The sequence below is a fragment of the Astatotilapia calliptera genome, chromosome 11, assembly GCF_964374335.1.
Source record: "Astatotilapia calliptera chromosome 11, fAstCal68.1, whole genome shotgun sequence".
NCBI classification, from domain to species: domain Eukaryota; kingdom Metazoa; phylum Chordata; class Actinopteri; order Cichliformes; family Cichlidae; genus Astatotilapia; species Astatotilapia calliptera.
This window is the reverse complement of record NC_137432.1, coordinates 29,587,175-29,607,429: the sequence shown is the minus strand read 5'-3', so window position 1 is coordinate 29,607,429 and position 20,255 is coordinate 29,587,175. Positions and strand designations below refer to the sequence as shown.

Here is a 20,255-nt window from a genome sequence, read left to right as displayed (position 1 = left end):
TACATAATTATGTACCACAAAAGAAATTGACTGTCATAAGGGATGTTGAAGGGTCTATAAATGAGCCCCACATGATTTCAAGTAAACATTAGAAATAAGAATTGATTTTTATACCTTTAAATTTAGTTGCTTATGTTAATCCTTGTCCATTTGTGTTCATCAATTCTTTCCATTATGCTGCAGCGTCTTGTGTGGATGATGCTCAAGATCTTACATTAATGTTTATCGAAACATTAGCACTTCTAGCATTGGGCTAGAAAAGGATAGTTCCCACTAGGTCAATTGACCTTTTGAACAAAAACACTGAGTTGCATCATGAGATTTTTGCATTTAGATGATTTTAAAACAGGGGCTGATCCAAAAGGACCATGTCAAGTCATATTCTTGTCTCAACAGGGGAACTCTCGACTCCGCCACAATGAAAAAATAAAAAGTTAATCGGTCCATAAATATTATGGTGACGATGGGATCTAATGGTGAAACATATGGCTTGAGGATTAGTATATGCAAAACAGCATTTGCTGGGGAAATCAGCTCTTCCAAGGAAGTGATACTTCCTTCTTCACTCTTTTTCTAACTGTAGTGTAATTACTTTAAACATTTATAGAGGTGGTCACACTTGCTGACGATCAGTTAATAGTGCTCTCTTAATTTCTATGAGAGCAGTAAGGGTATAGTTGGCTTTTCACTGGACTGCTTCTGCATTTTGGCCTAATTTTTCCTAAATAAATAACTATACAGTGTAATATGCCATGTTTGTAGTTCATCTCTAACATAATTTTAAGAACTGCTATGAATCTTAAAAGAAAGTTATTTTTCATGACATTAGATTCCCCAGAAAATGTAGGAAACAAACAGTCAAGAAAAACATGAACAAAATCAAGATTTTATTCAAAATTTTAAATTAAAATAATGTTATGCCAATATTTTTAAAACAACAGAAAAACCTGGGCAAAAGCCCATGATGCTGGCCTACGAAAGTGCACTACTACACAGGATATTAACTTGTCCTGTATTTTAAAAATTATCCTTTAATTTTTAAAACAGCTACCTAAAAGAGAGAAATCCCCCTGGATTTAAAAGAGTCAGGTGGAAAGGTCAGGAATAGTGGTCAAACTGCTAACCAAACTAATAAAAACATTAAGAATATATATATATGTGTGTGAATACAGGAGTGCAGAATTATTAGGCAAATGAGTATTTTGTCCACATCATCCTCTTCATGCATGTTGTCTTACTCCAAGCTGTATAGGCTCGAAAGCCTCCTACCAATTAAGCATATTAGGTGATGTGCATCTCTGTAATGAGAAGGGGTGTGGTCTAATGACATCAACACCCTATAGGGCTTTGGAGTTGACGTCACGCCGCAATGCATTGTGGGAGCGCGGCGCCATTTTCGGGGTCTACGATCCAAACAAACTCACTGTTGGAACGGCGACGACGACAAGAAACATGTTTAAAAGCAACTCAAAAGAAAACGGACGGTATAGAGACCGATTGCGTCCAGAGGCGAAGCAGCGGTATTTGAAAAAAAATAGAGTGCATCGCAAATCTGGACCCATACGACATACGGCAGTGGAGTAAAGACCCAGACGACTTACCGCCACTGTCCTACCCCGATATCTTCACCTATCTTGTTTGTGGAGTAAGCGCTTACACTGCGAACCAGTTTCGTAATTACAAGTCACTGGAGGCGCACATCCAATTTACAAATGGCTGGGTGCAAGATTTGGCTATTTTCAAGCCACCAAACTCTTGAGTACGTCGTCAAAGTAAGTCAGCTGGAGTGCATCGAGTGAAATAGCCATTTTCCACCCCCCACCATAATTAATGTTATACATTTATCAGTAAACTGCTAAAATATCGTTATCATATTATGTGCCCATAATTGTAAAGTAGATGCAAATTAACACATTGATAATCGGGCAAATTATTAACGCCAATTTGTGTCCTCCCTGTCCTCCTGCGAATCTTTACATAGCACACATGTCTGCAAAGTCACTCCATTTGATGTTTGATCGCAATTTCTATAACTTCCGAGACCACCAACGATAATATTATTCAGCTATAAAGTGTGATGTGAACATATTTAGAACTTACCGGAATGAAAATGTCTTGAGCACACCAGCTGATATCTGGAGACGTAACAGAACTTGATATCAGCTCGTCTCACGGCTGCTATCCAGGCTAGACGCCTTCGTTTGGTAATATCCAATACATGAGCTACTTCATGTTGCTTCCACGTTGGGAAAGCATAAAAAGACAATCCAAACTTATTCCCGTGCCGGTCGGAAGATCGAACATTGCAGCCGAGCACACAGCAAGTACGAACCATGGCTATGCTTTCGCTCCTTACTTAGACCCCCAAAATGGCGGATCGGGCCAAAATCCTTTCCACGCCCACCCCCGTGACATCACGCTCCAAAGCCCTATATCAGGTGTGCATAATTATTAGGCAACGTCCTTTCCTTTGGCAAAATGGGTCAAAAGAAGGACTTGACAGGCTCAGAAAAGTCAAAAATAGTGAGATATCTTGCAGAGGGATGCAGCAGTCTCAAAATTGCAAAGCTTCTGAAGCGTGATCATCGAACAATCAAGCGTTTCATTCAAAATAGTCAACAGGGTCGCAAGAAGCGTGTGGAAAAACCAAGGCGCAAAATAACTGCCCATGAACTGAGAAAAGTCAAGCGTGCAGCTGCCAAGATGCCACTTGCCACCAGTTTGGCCATATTTCAGAGCTGCAACATGACTGGAGTGCCCAAAAGCACAAGGTGTGCAATACTCAGAGACATGGCCAAGGTAAGAAAGGCTGAAAGACGACCACCACTGAACAAGACACACAAGCTGAAACGTCAAGACTGGGCCAAGAAATATCTCAAGACTGATTTTTCTAAGGTTTTATGGACTGATGAAATGAGAGTGAGTCTTGATGGGCCAGATGGATGGGCCCGTGGCTGGATTGGTAAAGGGCAGAGAGCTCCAGTCCGACTCAGACGCCAGCAAGGTGGAGATGGAGTACTGGTTTGGGCTGTTATCATCAAAGATGAGCTTGTGGGGCCTTTTCGGGTTGAGGATGGAGTCAAGCTCAACTCCCAGTCCTACTGCCAGTTTCTGGAAGACACCTTCTTCAAGCAGTGGTACAGGAAGAAGTCTGCATCCTTCAGAAAAACATGAATTTCATGCAGGACAACGCTCCATCACACGCGTCCAAGTACTCCACAGCGTGGCTGGCAAGAAAGGGTATAAAAGAAGAAAAACTAATGACATGGCCTCCTTGTTCACCTGATCTGAACCCCATTGAGAACCTGTGGTCCATCATCAAATGTGAGATTTACAAGGAGGGAAAACAGTACACCTCTCTGAACAGTGTCTGGGAGGCTGTGGTTGCTGCTGCACGCAATGTTGATGGTGAACAGATCAAAACACTGACAGAATCCATGGATGGCAGGCTTTTGAGTGTCCTTGCAAAGAAAGGTGGCTATATTGGTCGCTGATTTGTTTTTGTTTTGTTTTTGAATGTCAGAAATGTATATTTGTGAATGTGGAGATGTTATATTGGTTTCACTGGTAAAAATAAATAATTGAAATGGGTATATATTTGTTTTTTGTTAAGTTGCCTAATAATTATGCACAGTAATAGTCACCTGCACACACAGATATCCCCCTAAAATAGCTAAAACTAAAAACAAACTAAAAACTACTTCCAAAAACATTCAGCTTTGATATTAATGAGTTTTTTGGGTTCATTGAGAACATGGTTGTTGTTCAATAATAAAATTATTCCTCAAAAATTCAACTTGCCTAATAATTCTGCACTCCCTGTATATATGTATATATGTGTGTGTGTGTGTGTGTGTGTGTGTGTGTGTGTGTGTGTGTGTGTGTGTACACATGTACACACACACACACACACACACACACACATCCATCTACAAGTGGAAATCTCAGTTCTCACATATAACAGACACACAGAATGACAGAAGAATAGAGATCCTTATTTTAGATATACAATATACAAAATAAATATACAAAAAGAGTTACCATCCACATCAATACACATGTTTTGGTTTTTTTTTTAACTTAGACGGTTGTAGCAACTCTGGTAGGTGGAGGAGGGATAAATGCGGGCAGAGACACTGATTTTTCAGAGAGAGTCTAAAAGAAAAAAGAGAAAACCCTTATTTTCTGTGATAAATGGAAACAGTTACCCACTACATCTATTTATTTGTTATAGTAAGACTACCTTCTGTAACCTGTTGTAGTCAGGGGGGGACCTCAGCATTCCTTTCAGCATGTTATTCGCAGTGATATTTGGTTGGCTGTTTTTTACCTGTGGAGGACATGACATGCACAAAATGTAATCATCAAATATAACAACGATTCATTGTGCAATGTGAATTTTTTTTTTAAATAAACCAGGCTTCAACACAAATGCAATATGAGTACAGTGGGATAAATGTAAGTAGTTAAATGTAACTAGCAGTAAAACTATCCAGATAAATTCCTGCACATTAATTATGCTGTCTAGTGTATTTCAAACCTTATCAACTGCTCTGGGAACTGGATATCTTGGCTGATGACCTATGAAAAGCAAACATAAAAGTCCAAAGAAAAGCATCACAGTAAGTAAAGTAAATAAGTCAGTGTAAATGTGATTTATATTTAGTATTTAAATTCACATTTAAATTCACCTACTTTTGTTCCTGATGCAGTAGACACCAAGGTAGATGAGGCCAGTCAGCAAAAGAAGGAACAGAAGGCTGCAGGGGATGCCTGCTGCAATGCCAGCAATAGCAGGACCACTCAGTCCTTCACCTGCCATCAACACGACAGACTGTAACCAAAAATGTTACTACTGTAGGCTCATCACTAACAATGAGATAAGAGCTGTTTCACACAGACAGCTGTGCTATACCTGGACCAATTCGTTGGCTCTTAGATGGCTCTCCATTGGTCATACGAGCTTTGGGGATGACTTGAAACCAGTAGGTCAGCTTGGGATCAAGGAAAAAGATATCCGTACTCCTGGCAGAACCAGGTTTCTGCTGGATTGTGCGATATACATTTGAGCTGCTTTTAGTCAGAGGGGCATTGCGATTTTTGCTCAGAAGGTCTGGTCCTTTCATTTGGATGTCGAACCCTTAACAAAATCACACACAATTCTGTTTTGTAGCATCACAATTCACAGAGGAAACCAGTTAATTCTAGCAGATCTCTCAAGATTTCAGTGATCAATGTTAGAGCTTACTGAAACGGATAATTGTATATACATAAACTAGCCGATACTAGCCATAACCAAAACTGGCATTTGATTTTCCTAGTAGTTTCATCTTTAAAGTATTTTGCCCAAAACACAGCTCCATGTAGATGGTAGTTTCACAGACAACACATTATTTACACCCCTATCTTCTATTTTGAGTTTCTGTTTTCACACTAGCAGTATTCATTCACATGGGTTATGGAATATCAAAACAAGAAGGGTGAGTCTCTGTGTTTTTTCTTTAGAGATAATCTTGTGAAGATAAGTCAAACTAGCACATTTAAGACCTTCCCTTAATTTTAGTACCTGTAACAACAGACATAGATGGGACCTCCCAGGTCAACGTGACGATGGTTCCGTTTCGGTTAGGGAACAAACTGGAATCTGAGATGGATGGTCCTGGAAAGAGAGAGGGATTGTGAGAGTAGGGGAGATCAAGGAAGGGCAGAAGAAGGGGGGAGGCGAGGGTACACCAAAACTGAAGAGCTTTGTCTGAAAGGAAATTGCATTCTCAGGTATTACTTAGCTCTGTTTCTGAGGGCCCATTGTGCCTTTGTTTCAAGCAATGCGAGCAGTATTCCAAAGCAGCAGAATCCTTACATTTTAATGGCAAATATTTAACTTTAGAGTCGACACAAAAATGTCAAAATATGTTTAAATATTTTATTTTTAAGTGGATCTGCAAATAACAATTATTTTGATACCACTTTCTCAACTTTGATTTGAAAGCTCAAACTGCTTTCTAAACATTACTGCCTCAGAACTGAGAAAACAAGAAACTGTTGGTTATTTTTGTTAGTTATTTTAATTATAAAACCAGCTGAAGATTTATGTCCTTACAATTTCACTCATCTGACTAATGTTTCCTTTACTGTTTTACATAGGTTTTTCTGAATACAATTTTATACTTTTATCTACCTAGTAGATGTGAATGTCGACTATTACTTTTAATTGCCAGTGTTATTACATAGTCAGACAGGTACATTTAAAAATCTGAGTAATCAACCCTTTTTTTAACAATTTATTTTAACTAGTAACTTCCATCACCTGTTAAACATGGTACTGTAAAAAATATATTTCTCTATAAAATTAAATTGAACAAGTGAGTTATACCTTGTAGCTGAATTTCTCTTTTCTTGCTGCCCAGAGGGTTCCTGCATGTGCAGGTGTAGTTTTGGAGAAGAAAGTTGCTGACATTGTAATGACGAATCATAAGCTGTGAGGTGTTGCTGCTGATCTGGTATGTGGACCCGTTGGTGACAGTCTCATTGCTACTGAACCATGACACAACAGCTTTAGGCGATGCCTCACTGAAACAGCGGACTGTCACCACTATTTTGCCCCCAGAGTCAACTGTGGTTCTCATAACTGGAAGGAATGCTACAGGACCACCTGGAGAACACAAGGTGCCTGTTTAGACTCGACTGCCAAAGTCAATAAAACACATTATGCATACATTATGTGGATTTGTTATGAGTTAAAAATTTAAAACTTGCTTGCAGTGATATTGCACTTATTATGTTCAACCGGGTGTTCTGCCATGCACTGGATTGTTTTCCCATTTAGATTATCTGATGCATTGACGGTTAAGCTGAAGTTCCCTGCTCCACTGCTGGAGTTGCTTAGCTCTGGAAAAGACAGCTGGGCCTGTGGGGTTCCCCCTACCCATTCACAGTGATACTGCAGGTTGATGGCATTCACTGACTGCACCGAGCACTCAGGATTGCCCACTGGCCGCTCTGTCCCAAGATAAAATGAATCTGTTATTAATGTCTGGGTACACGTTTAAATATTTTATTTAGAAATGAAAAATTTCTAAATAAATTCTAAATATAAACAGCATTAGATGAGCACTATGTTCTATGTACAGCAAACCATGACAAACTAAACTATAATTTTCAATCCAAATTGAGAACAATTTCACAAAAACATGACCTAAAAGATAAAATGTCTACTTTTCCACATACCATAAACAGTTAAGGTCATGTTCTTTTGGCGGCTTTCTTTTGTATCTTCATTGACCAGCCTGCATGTGTAAACACCTCCTTGACTGGTTTGTACATTTGTTAGATTCAGGACTCCTTTTAGGGAAATGATATTCCCACCAAAGACCCACTCAGAGATTGGCTGTGGGAATCCATTAGCCTGACAGGAGAGGTTCAAAGAGTCTCCTGCTAAATAAAAAGTCTGAAGTGGATGGGCCTCAAGTGTAGGCTCATTAGGTCCATCTATAACACACCATAGAGAGTTATGAGAAAACAGGGATATAAATAAAGAAACTTATACGTATATAAATAAAGAAGACTTTAAAACTGTAAAACTTTTAAACTGTTAAACTTACACTGCACAGAGACATTTTGAGATGCCGTTGCATTTCTGAAGGGGTTTGTCAGTAACACAGCGTACTCTCCTGTGTCATTTCGGTTTGGCCTGAGGATCACAAGACTATTTGCCTGTGTCTTCACTAAATAGTGTGAGCTGTTTTTTATTTCAATGCCATTGAAGAACCACATTTGTTGCTCAAACACTCCTTGGAGCATGCTATGCTGCAGGGTGAAGTTCTCAGTTCCCTCTTTGATAAGACCCGGCTGTGAGCTCAGAGTCAAGCTCTGGATGTATTCTGTAAATAAAAACATGAAAGGAAAGAAGAACCACTAGATGAATATATCTACTCTAGTGTACTGCCTTTCCTTTCTAATGCATCAGCCTTATTAAGACGGCAGGTACATATAAAAGATAAACTGCATAACTTCTCAAATGTCAGATTTCATTTTTTAATTTTCATTTATGGTTTGTCTCAAATATTTAAACAGTTGTTTAATATTTAAAGAGTTATATTTAACATTTTATCTAAGCCATCAACAACAGCACGTCTTCCAGCCAGATATGCCCACTCACCAAATATTTTAAGAGTGAAAGTAGTTGAGGCTTTACTCATTCCAGATTTAACCATTTCGATGGTGTAGTCACTGGTGTAGTTAAGTGGAACATTAAAAAAGGTGAGATTTGCACTTTGTTTGTCTATCCTGATTACACTACTGAAAGTTGCAGCTACAGGTGGATCAGCACTGGAGTTTATAGTCCATGTAGCAATATTTAAAACCCCCTTAAACCAACTAACAACTGGGTCAGGGGCACCACTGAAGGACACAGCCAGAGTCACGTTTTCGCCAGCTAAAGCATTCACCAGACTGGGACCAGCAGGAGAAACCAGCAGTTCACAGCGGGCACCTGTGAGGATGTAGCCAAGTAACTGAATTAGAAAGGAAATTGCAAGGTCACGCAATAAGTCTGCTAACATCAAAATAATGCCAATTAAACAGAATTACTGTCGTTTAATCTTACAATCAGGAACAATGCTGTCGTTACAGAAACGCACAACAAAGCCCTCTTTTTCTAACCCTAAAAATGACACAAAAATTTCTAATACTAACAAACAAAATCACACAGATAAGTGTCATAAGGCGTAACTACGCTTTATTCTCACCTTGGAAAGTAAAAAATGATAAAATGGCCAGAAACAACGAGCTTAATCTCTTGAATTCCTTTACACAAGGCATTTTTTGTAAAACTTTAAGCACGCTTGTTATTAGAAGCAACCGTTTGCATTTCCAGTATAAAAGCAGAGACGAAAAACAAAAACGTCTTGTAAAGTCCTAAAGCGCTAACTTCTGTATCAGCGGAAGCTCCAGCGGACAACCAGGCGCGTGAGTATCCCACCTGTACCAACTCGGATTGTGCATGTGAGGCCACGCCCCTTACGTAATTACACACAACAGCCCCTTTATTTGTATCTGCTTGCTGATAAAATAACATATCAACATTTCCTTAATACAACTGGTATAAATATACCATGTATATTAACTAAAGAAGAGGTGGAGAGAACGTTTAAGTAACAACTTTACCTGCGTCACCATAGTTCCGGTACCCTCATCTTAGCAGTCAATGACGTATGCTAATATGGGAAAGTCAAGAGGCCTGCCTGTCCATGCCCGTGTTCATACAGTACCCAGTTTTCAATCACATACCTATGTGCTAAAAAAAACACCAGGCTTTTTGTATGGAGACCAAAACATAAAAAAGGTGACATTTGTAGTTTGGAATAAATCAATCAATTGAGTATATCAAAACAATAAATCTGTAATAAAGTACTACAATAACTAGGTTATATTTTGAAATTGTGCTGTAAAGTGTAAAAAAACCAAAAGAAAACACATTTTCAAGGTTTATTTGCAGGTTACTTTTACAATTTCTCAGTTTATTCTTATTTTTGTAAAGGAGGAGGCAGTTTTTGCTGTTTTATTCTAAGCAAACAATGTTGGAAAGTCTTCTGAAACCTGGATTCCATTTTTCTTTTCACAGGTGCTCTAATAATACATTACAGATTAAAGACACATGACCTAAGAATCACGCTTTTACTAGTCTTAAAAACACAAAAAACAAAAAAACAAAAAACAAGTATTAGGACCACACTTAAGATTAAACTCGAAACACTAGTTTGAGATTAAACCTGTTGTTTTAAGTCAAAAACCTACACAGGTACTATACCACTATACCCTTTACAAAATGCCTTTTGTAGACAGGTTAGAGGAGAAAAATAAATAAATAAAAATTAAAAAAAAAAAAAAAAAAAAATCATACTTAGGAATCAGTTTTGGTAACTTGGAAATTATTTGTCTTTTACCACATAAATACAATATGGTGGTAAATAAGGCACGATAAGAGATCTGAGCAACACATTTTGGACTATAACTAGTAAAACAGTATTTAGCATTAATATTTAGCATTTCAAGTTTAATCTCAAAATTTCAAAACAAACAATATTTTTTGTGTTACTAATACTCTGCGTACAAAATGAACATCAGAATTAAAAAAAAAAAAAAAAAAAAAAAAAAAAATGCTGCCATTTCACAGGTTTTAAAAAATGCCTTGCAGACTAAATTTAAAGGATAAGATGAAACTACTGTAAACTCAAAGGAAACGCCAAGAGACCAGACACAGCTGTAGATATGAAAAAGACTGGCTGCTTTATTGTTATTGTGATGTTCTGTACAATCAAAAGAGAACTTAGGCGCTTACGGTAAAATTCCAATTTAGGATCACGTTCCCCTGCTCATACTGAGAGACACCGTCTAGTCAATCCTTGAACTCGGTCACAGTAGTCAAGATATTAATGCTAGCAGACATCTTCAAATCAACATGTTGGGTGGTTCTGTATTTACATACGTCATTTACAAAAATTGCACCTCTTAACATGTCTGACTACAGATATAAAAGAATTAACAGATGAGGATGAAGCAGCTGAAATGCATCAAACTGGTGAAGTTTGGGTACAGTTCAATACAAACAGCAACATGAGTGATGGGAAGATTCTGGGTTTAAATTACTGCATAAACACTGCTTTTTATAGCATTGTGATATAATGAAACAAATGAACTACTCTGCAAGTTCAAATGCATACACAAGACAAGATTATTCTTTTGGGCTTGTCTGACTGCAGGACAGTGTGTCTCAATATTTTTCCACTTCTATCAGTACCTCCCTGCATATCCTCAGGAGCCACAGTTTCAAACAGAGGGATTAGACCAACACATAAGCTTGTCCTGTGGTTGGGCTTATGTAGTTCAGTCTCGTTATTCATTAGAGAGTCCTGCAAGGAGAGAAAATAACATAGATAAGTAATTCAAGACAAGAGTAGCAATTAGCATCTTTAATTACTTTTTCTTTAATAGCCACAAGACACACAATATCATTTGCTATAACAAAATAAATGTGACTTTTTTCCCCCTCAAAATGAGATGAGATTGTTATAAAAAAGGATAATAATGGTCTACACAAACAATTTTATCATTCATCACAAGAGTTAATTTTACTGCACTCTTAAAAAGTTGTAATCAAGAGGTAGATATAGGTCTATTGTGGATAATTAATTTGTGGTATGCAATTTTCTTTTACCAATTCATTAATGATGCATTGTTCCTTTTCCCAGAATACCTTAAAATTAAAAATACTCTATTAATCTCTTTTTGTAAAAAAGGCCTGTTATAATTACTTGATATAATAAAAAATTAATACCTTTTTTCAAACAAATATAGTTTAGAGTTTGCACAGAAATATAATTGTGGGATTTTTAAGATATAGATACAGGTGGAAAGGTCATAAATGCATGAAACCTATTAATACTAATACATGGAATCACCAGCCGAGAAGATCTAGCATACGTTGCTGAGGCACACTGGCAAGGGGAAAGAAAATGAAAATAGCAGGTGAGCTAGAAGGTGCTTAGTCATGCCAGAGAAAATGACCCTGATGTCTTTAAAAATGTAACTTTTTGCTCAACTTTCTGATGAAAACTATTAATTCACTGATACTCACCTCTGTTAGGTTCTGCACTCCCAGCTTATATGCTTAAGCCTCTATACCCTCCCTGCCTCTTTCAGTTTGACCACTAGGTCTTCCACTGTCTCCACCTTCATCCCTGCCTGCCTCTGTGGAGGCTCCTCCACTTTCAACACCTCCAACCGTGAAGTCACGTCCACCCCCAAGTCTGCAGGCTTCACAGTAACAATCTTCTTCTTCTTGGCTTTCTGAAACAAGTTATGCACAAAGGTTGAATAAAATAATTACTCTTCTTTTTAACTACTTTATAGCAGGTTAGGTCTTAAAGGTAAACCCAGCAATTACAGTCAGAACCCGTCTCTAATCTTGTCCCAGAAATCAGCAACATGATCTTAATGACTTTTTAGCATCTTTCGTTTCTGAACATCATTTCAGCTGCTTACCATGATATTAGGCAGTGTGGCATATCTGGGGGTGTTGAGTCGAAGGTCTGCAGTGATCACTGCTGGTGTGTTGATCTTAATATGTTCCAGACCACCATCGATTTCTCTGACCAAATTAATCTTGTCTCCTTCCAAGGACACCTCTGATGCAAAGGTACCCTGCAATGTGAAGATACGTATAATTTCACAAAATAAATACATTAAAAAAAAAAAATCACAGTAGGATCTCCCCTGGGAACTGTTCCTCTATTTTCATCTGCTACCCATTATATGGGACTCAGTTAATACCATCTGCTGGTTTGCTAGTGTAACTACAACTACAAATAATCTTGACTACAGGAGTAATGTATGTAACCCAAATTTATAAACAATTTTTGACATTTACATTACAATGTCTGTCTATCCAAGTGCCCAACCTGGACACTGTAAATAAGATTAAAATGCTCCGTTTTAACCAGCCAAAGGAGAACTTCACTCCATCTATCCAGGCAGCCTTTGACTTTGGATTTGTTGATATGTGCAGGACTACTGTGGATCTTACTGACGCAAACTAGTGTTTACCAACTTTGATAAGGTTAGTGAAGGCTATTGGGAACAGGAACATATCCTCTTATCATTACTGCTATACAACACCCACGAAGAAACAGAAAATCTACAAAAAAAGAAAAGAAAGAAAATAAACTGATACCTACATAATTATGGGGTCAAATATCTCAGTGCTACTATTTAAGGTAGTCTTACCTGAGGCCAGTCCAGTAAAGCTGCTGTCATCTGGCCAGTCTGATTGCAATCATCATCGATGGCCTATGAAATAAACACAAGTCCTTAATTACTTAACAGCAGTGCAAGTATTCTTTAGAGTACGCAAACTAAAAACGCAATTTGAGAGAGTGTGAGGAAAATAAACTGAAATCTTTAACCTGTTTGCCAAGGAGAATAAGCTGAGCATCCTCCTGTTTGGCAAGAGCTGCCAGGATCTTAGAGACCTGAAGGGGTCCCAGGTTTTCATAGTCTTTCCCACTCACATCTACATGAATGCCACGGTCAGCCCCCATGGCAAGGGCAGTACGGATGGTCTCCTGAGTTAGAAAAAACACATGTAAGAGAACTTTTCTTTGGCTTGATGTTTGATGACAACCCTGAAATTATAATCGTTGATAACCTTAAACATATTAAAAGTACATTTATGTTAACATCATAATAATCACTTTCTGCTTACTGTGAGTCTGACAGGTTATATGCATGGGATTTCAAAAGTTCTTTTACATGTAAAATAATACACCTGAAAAAAAAAGTAGATAGATATCTATCTATCTATTAGGGGTGCAACGATATTCGTATCGATATTGAACCGTTCGATACAGTGCTTTCGGTTCGGTACGCATATGTGTCGAACAATACAAAATTTGTAATTTATTTTATCAACTTTCCTTCTGACGATGCTGTCTGTGTTGAGCGCTCAGTGAATCTGCGTTCGACTGCTCCGCCTAGGGTCGACAGTGCAGCCTAGGCGGAGTAGTCGAACGCAGATTCACTGAGCGCTCAACACAGACAGCATCGTCAGAAGGAAGAGCGCAGGGCACCTCCCCCACCCTCATTCAGATCTGGCCTTTGGAATTATTTTGGTTTTCATGTGACGTATGACCCTGAAGGTAAGCGAGTCATGGACTAAAGTAAAACAGTATGTTGGATGTGCCATGCAATGCTCAATTACATGGGTGGGAACTAGTGTGTTAGCGCAGTTAGCTCGTTAACGTGTTGGCCGTCTAGCCCCATGCACGGGGCGATCGGCGGTAGCTCGTTAACGGAGATTTGCCGTGCTGTGGCGTTAAGGTCATTTCAACGAGATTAACCTGAAAGCACTAGTGGGAACACAACGAATATGACTGCACATTTACGCCGACATCATCCTAGTGCAAAGACAAGTGGAAGCAGAAAAAAAACAAGCAAGCATGCTACTAACTTTAGCCGAGTCATTTAGACAGCTGTTTAATATGCTGCTGAGAATATAGCCCAGAAGAAGCGGATAGTATAGCTTTTATTTTGGAAAGAGCCATTTCTCTGTAATAAACTCTCTTTTCCAAAGATGAGTGATTCCTCAATCAGATACAGGGCTTGCAATATCGCTAGCCCGACGTCCCGGAGCTAGCGATTTTTTTCAGTCGGGCTACCAAAATCTATCTCTGCCCTGCCCGTCGGGCTTTTGTAGGAAGGAAAAATATATGTCAATGCTTTTGCATTCTTTCGGAAATGTAGCTGGGTAATTATGTCATTGGCATCGGTGAGCCACTGTCAATATGTGACATATTGAAATCTTGTTTGAATTTGCGCTTGTTTTTTTGCTTTCACTTTGCAATCGTGCGAACTGTGTATAGAGAGCGACAGCACTGATCTGTGAGTGATGATAATTTGTGCACCAATTCCTCTGACATCGTCTTATTAATCGTTAGCTTACTATGCAAACATGACAAGTGAAATCTCCCGCAGCTTAAACATGTGAGAGGTTGATCGCGCAGAGAATCGCTGAGCTTATGTGAGTGCGTGTGTAAAAGCAGCAGGATATATATTTGACTACGATGACCTGGATGACTGAGAACCTTCACAGACAGATATATATTTTAGTTCTGCTGAGCCAAATAAGACAGGTCAGGGTGAAGAAGTGACAGCCAAAGAAAAGCTTACCACAAAACGGAGAAGTTATGACAAATCAGACTATAAGGCAAAAAGAAAGTGCAGCTTTATGGTTTCATGGACAAAAGAATTTCTGTGGCTGCAATATGACGAGCTAAATAACCAGGGCTGCACATAAGTGGTCCGCAGGTGCGCATTCGCTGTCAAAATAAAAAACACGCACAAGGGTTAGGGTTAAATTTAAAAACTGTACTTTTGAGTTAAAATATATATTTATAATTTTAATAAATGACAAATTAAAAAGGCATGAACATTTTTTTTGTATCGAAAAAATATCGAACCGTGACACCAAAGTATCGAACCGAACCGAACCGTGAATTTTGTGTATCGTTGCACCCCTACTATCTATCTATCTATCTATCTCAACTTGCAGCAGCTCCAAAAAACTCCAAAAAGCAGTTAACTTGCTAAATTACTGTCTCGCCCCAGCTCATTCACCTGCGACTGCTGTGGCCCACAGCTGACAGCCACAACCTCCTTAATAAGCTTCTTCTCCTTCAGCTTGACCGCCTCCTCTACAGCAATCTCACAGAAGGGGTTCATTGAGTGCTTAACGCCATCTGTCACCACGCCAGTGTTGTCTGGCTTCACACGGATCTGTGGAGAAACAAAACAATAACACGGGGTCACTACAGAGGAGCTAAATTAAAGAAACCTGTCAAACACAATGACAGAAGCTTAGAAATGAACCGAACCAATACAAGGTGTTAAAAAGGTAAATACATCTAGTGATGGATATTTAAACAGATTTAATCTAACTGGCAGAAAACCTTTAACTAATCTTATCTTTTTTAAAAATTGGTCTGAAATAACCAATTCTGACACCACTGGCATTGATGTGCTACTATAATCACTTCTACTCTTTTGGAAAGTCACAAAGGTAGCACTGTTGCTGGCACTGGGCAATAAGGCCTTGCTTTGGAGCTGCTGCGACTTCCATGCCAAATTGAGAAAAAGTATATACATCTCAAGGGACTGGGCAGGGTGTTGAGGAAAAGGTCTTCCACAATTGTGGCCAGGATATTTGCAGTATATTAATGATTTTTTTATTGTCATTGTATGACAATAAAAAACATTAAATTAAATTAAAATTAAAATAAAAACATTAATAAAAAAATAAGAAAAACCTAGTGGCTTTAACATTTCTGTGAATGGACCCTGCCATAAAGTCAATATAATGCAACTTCACTTATACAGAACACTTACCAGTTAAAAATTCAATTCTTGCAGTTATCAGTCAGTCATATTTATCAGTGATAAAATATAAAATAACATCAGAACACTTACACTGACATTGTGGAGGACTATAAATACCTTGGAGTACACATTGACAATAAACTGGACTGGGCTAAAAACACCACAGCACTTTACAGGAAGGGCCAGAGTCGTCTCTATTTTTTGAGGCGACTGAGGTCCTTCAACATCTGCCAGAAAATGCTGAGGATTTTCTATGAGTCTGTTGTGGCCAGTGCGATCCTCTATGCTGTTGCATGCTGGGGGAGCAGGCTGAGGGTCGCAGATGCCAACAGACTTAATAAACTGATCCGTAAGGCCAGCAATGTTGTGGGGATGGAGCTGGACTCCCTCAAGGTGGTGTCGGAGAGGCGGATGCTGTCCAAGATAAAGACAATGTTGGATAACACCTCCCACCCACTCCATGACATGCTGGTCAGTCACAGGAGCTCGTTCAGTGACAGACTGAGATTACCGAAAAGCACCACTGAACGACACAGGAAATCATTCCTGCCTGTGGCCATCTCCCTGTACAACGCATCCACTTAACACACTGTTTGCTGCTACAACTACACATGTTTCTTTTCCAACTATTTATTTATGAGTGACTTATGTATGTATGTATGTATGTATGTATGTATGTATGTATGTATATATATGTATATATTGTACTATTCTTAGTTAGTGTATTGTCTGTCTTGTCTTAATGTTGGTTTAAAATGGAGCACTGTAACAAAAAATAATTTCCCCCAGGGATCAATAAAGTATTCTGATTCTGATTCTGATTCTGATTAATCTGACATTGCAAGCACGCGTGGGCATTTCCCCAAACTGCACACAATTTAAAATGGGAAAAAAATAAATAAAGCCAATGCTCTGAAAGTACTGACCTCTTCCTATCAGACCGCTGAAGATATAGTAATCATAGTCGCTTTAACACTGTGCGGATCCTGCTGAGAGCAGCTCAGGCAGGACTGTTCTTGCTCCAACATACACCAGCTAGTATTGCTTATTGATTATGGTGCTGTACCTCAACTGAAGGGTAATGTTAAACAGTCAAAAATATTCCCATTTGAATAACTGTTCCTGCAACATACACGCCTGGCTTACAAACTACTTTAAAATTTGGGAAAGTCACTGCCCAGTTTGCATGGAAGTTATGCCAGAGGTTCAAACAGACATGTTATACAACTTGCAAGAAGTCGTTTGCTGCCCTGCTAAACACAAACTCAGCTTCTCAGTATTGTGCATTAAATAAATGAATACATGAATTTGGCTAGAGACAAACAACTTATCTGTCAAAATAATATGACCGGTCAGTGGTGTGGTGTTGCTCTTGTTTCCACAACCAACTGACGATTTTAGGCTAACATTAGCTAGCAGAGCACAGAATGTCAAATAAGTGAGCAAAGAAAAATACCTTTAAAATCGCGAAAGAAAATAGGTAATTTGACCTAAGATATTACCTTAACTGCATAGTCAATGACACGCTTAACTCCGACGAGAACACGGCCAGACATTGTAGCTGAAACGTTTAAATATAACAGACAGCTAGCGTTACACAGTCACCGCAATGAACCTTCACTGAAGAAGCAGTCGGAATTATTTCAGGGTGAAACCAGAGGAGAGACTAAAGTGACCGCCCCCCACTCTAGCCAATGAAATGTTGGCATTATCCAGCGTTGTAGGTTACGATTGGCTGTCGTGTGTAAGTTGGTTGCTAAACTCAACAAAAAGTCGCCGGTCGCCGCAATTTCGTTGATTGAATAACAGTTCGAACTTACTGCGATTGTTGCTGAATGACACTTATATCACTTCCATTACTATCGTAATGAATATCTTATTGATCAACTTGGTTAAAATGAGTGAATTACGATGAACCACATACTAATCACACGGTGCCCCACATATCTATGTAATAAACAAAACCCAGAAAGAAGAGTTCCGCTTATATGGGGCAAAGGTCACGAATAACAGAGTGACATAATGACAATCATATTGAGTGTCAAAAAACGTTTTAACTCCACCTGATAGACGATAAGTCAGTGTACTCCTAGTGCCAGTCCCTGGCTAAATGGGTTGGGTTAGATCAAAAAGGTCATTCAACATAAAGTTTTACCAAATCAAGCATGCGAACCATTAAGAATGCTATTTACATGCAGGTTGCCATCAAGGTGCCAATAGAAACTGTGCTACTAGTGGCCGGAGACAAAGAAACAGGAGAGGGGAAGGCATGTTCAGAGCCAACAAGAGAGAAAGATAGGCGGGAATGAGTGCGTGATTGTGAAAGCGAAAGAGCTGGCTGATAATAATGAAGCGAAGGAAGGTAGATATATTGCGTTTAGAGGAGACCAGGTGGAAGGGAACGATGGCCAGACAGATGAGGTCAAGCAAGAGTCTCAGTGGACTATAACATTATAGTCTTAATGATAAAATTGTGAGAGAGTAAGGAGCAGGTGGAAGAGAGCCTGGAGAGGTGAAGGTCTGTTCTCGAGAGAAGAGGAGTGAACGTTTATAGAACTGAGATATAATATGTGTGTGAATAGGAGGAAAACAGGCATAACAGTGAAGTTGGTTGAGTTTAAATACCTAGGGTAAACCCAGTATTGGCATTATGGATAAGCCTTGGGGGTCCAGGCCTGCCCACTAAAGCCACTATGCCACCTCAGTTAAATTCTGCTAATAAACTTGAATTTATACAATTTGGTAATGAAAAACATAAAGACCAGTAACATCAGTAAATTATTGCATTGCAAACTCAATTTAATTATTCAGTTCACGGCAGTTTAGTAATTCTACGGCAATCATGTTAACCAGGAGGACACTGAGTGGATAGGCCTATGCAGGTCAGACTTTGGGAGGTACTTCTCATGTCTGTCTGACACCAAGAAAGATCATTCATCAGCTTGTGCATTTGGTTTTAAAGCATGACCCTACAAGAAAGCTGCAAAACAAATGGAAATGTGTTGAGGATATGTGCTCATCTGTCCTAGTGGATGGTGAGTTCACTGATCCCCCTTTGCATTTAGAGAAAATCTAGCTCCTGCTTTGTCTCTTATAAATGGCTACATTTCTCTGCATGTGTATTATGTGTGTACAGCTGTACACACATAATACAATGTATAACATGTATAACAATGTATGTATAACATGTATAACGTATGTATAACGTATAAATAACATAATGGTGATTAGTGACAGAAGGATAGTAGCAAGAGTGAAAATTTACAAGTAAAATGTATAGTTTGGAGATGGTAGCACTGGCAAAAAGACAGGAGGCAGAGCTTAAGATGCAAATATTTACATTGGGAGTGACCAAAATGAACAGGATTAGAAATGTGTACATCAGAGGGACAGCTCAGGTTTTAGACACAAGGTTAGAGAGACATGGCTGAGATGGTTTGGACATGTGAAGAGGAGGGATAGTCCATGCATTGCACTAGGATGCTGAAGATAGAGCTGCCAGGCTGTTGGAAAAGAGGAAGACTACGGAGGAGGTTAATGGAGTTAAGGAGGATATGCATAGGGTAGTGTGGAAGAAGAGGAGGCTACAGATAGGGTGAGAAGTAGGCAGATAGTCTGCTGTGGGGACCTCTAAAGGGAGCAGAAGAAGGAAGAAATATGTGTGTCAGTTGTAAGTTTATCGTGTATCTGTCATGGCTCGCTGTGTGGCAGGCAGGATGAGGACCCAATCGCAAAAACTCACGGACTCAAGGGATAAACTCAAAATGCAGCTTTATTGCTGAACAGAAGATGATAGGCGATACAAAACTAGACTGGGGAAAAACTAACATAAAGCTCACCAAGGAACACAGGGAAATCCACGCAGCATGAGGGAGAACGCGACACAGAACTGAGGGAGACGCAGACATAAATACACAGAGGGTTAAGGAGGGAAGTGGGAGCACACGGGGAACACAGGTGACACTGATAATCATAACAAGACACGGCAGGAGTGAACACAACACTAACGGGAGACGGGCAAAGTAAAACAGGAAGTACAGAGGTTCAGACAGGAGGAGAGAGAGCACGGGGAGAACACAGACATAACGGGCTGGGGAAAACATAGAATAAAACACAAAGAGAGACGAGGGCTCATAAATACACAGAGGGGCACACAGGGGGTAAGAGTCACGAAGGGAAAACACTTAGGGAACAACACAACAGGGCAACTCAGGAAACATGGCCTAAGGAACGAAATACAAAAATACAAGGAACTAAGAATACTGGGCCCACATGGCCCAGGACCATGACAGTATCAGGTTGAGTTAAAAAGTTAGAAAAAAAAC

General features: G+C 39.2%; 2 protein-coding genes across 3 annotated transcripts; both read right to left on the bottom strand.

Moving 5' to 3' along the window:
• Window positions 1-866: 866 nt before the first annotated feature.
• Window positions 867-9,479, bottom strand: vsig10l (V-set and immunoglobulin domain containing 10 like). Of its 2 annotated transcripts, XM_026185108.2 has the most exons (12): window positions 8,748-9,479; window positions 8,159-8,491; window positions 7,602-7,880; window positions 7,228-7,488; window positions 6,757-6,999; window positions 6,374-6,652; window positions 5,567-5,659; window positions 4,916-5,140; window positions 4,696-4,815; window positions 4,541-4,581; window positions 4,244-4,330; window positions 867-4,155 (listed from the first exon to the last, which is right to left on the bottom strand). In XM_026185108.2, exons 1-12 carry the CDS (start codon window positions 8,818-8,820, stop codon window positions 4,081-4,083), a joined length of 2,109 nt encoding a protein of 702 aa, XP_026040893.2. In that variant the 5' UTR covers window positions 8,821-9,479; the 3' UTR covers window positions 867-4,080. The 2 variants fall into 2 exon arrangements, 1 of the variants encoding a protein (XP_026040893.2); XR_013912146.1 differs by lacking the exons at window positions 867-4,155; window positions 4,244-4,330 and having other exon boundaries at window positions 4,539-4,581; window positions 4,696-4,834.
• Window positions 9,480-10,264: 785 nt separating this feature from the next.
• On the bottom strand, window positions 10,265-17,592 carry etfb (electron transfer flavoprotein subunit beta). The gene is made up of 7 exons (XM_026185585.2): window positions 17,433-17,592; window positions 15,172-15,330; window positions 12,963-13,121; window positions 12,784-12,846; window positions 12,043-12,201; window positions 11,636-11,847; window positions 10,265-10,910 (listed from the first exon to the last, which is right to left on the bottom strand). Exons 1-6 carry the CDS (start codon window positions 17,484-17,486, stop codon window positions 11,677-11,679), a joined length of 765 nt encoding a protein of 254 aa, XP_026041370.1. The 5' UTR covers window positions 17,487-17,592; the 3' UTR covers window positions 10,265-10,910; window positions 11,636-11,676.
• Window positions 17,593-20,255: the final 2,663 nt, after the last annotated feature.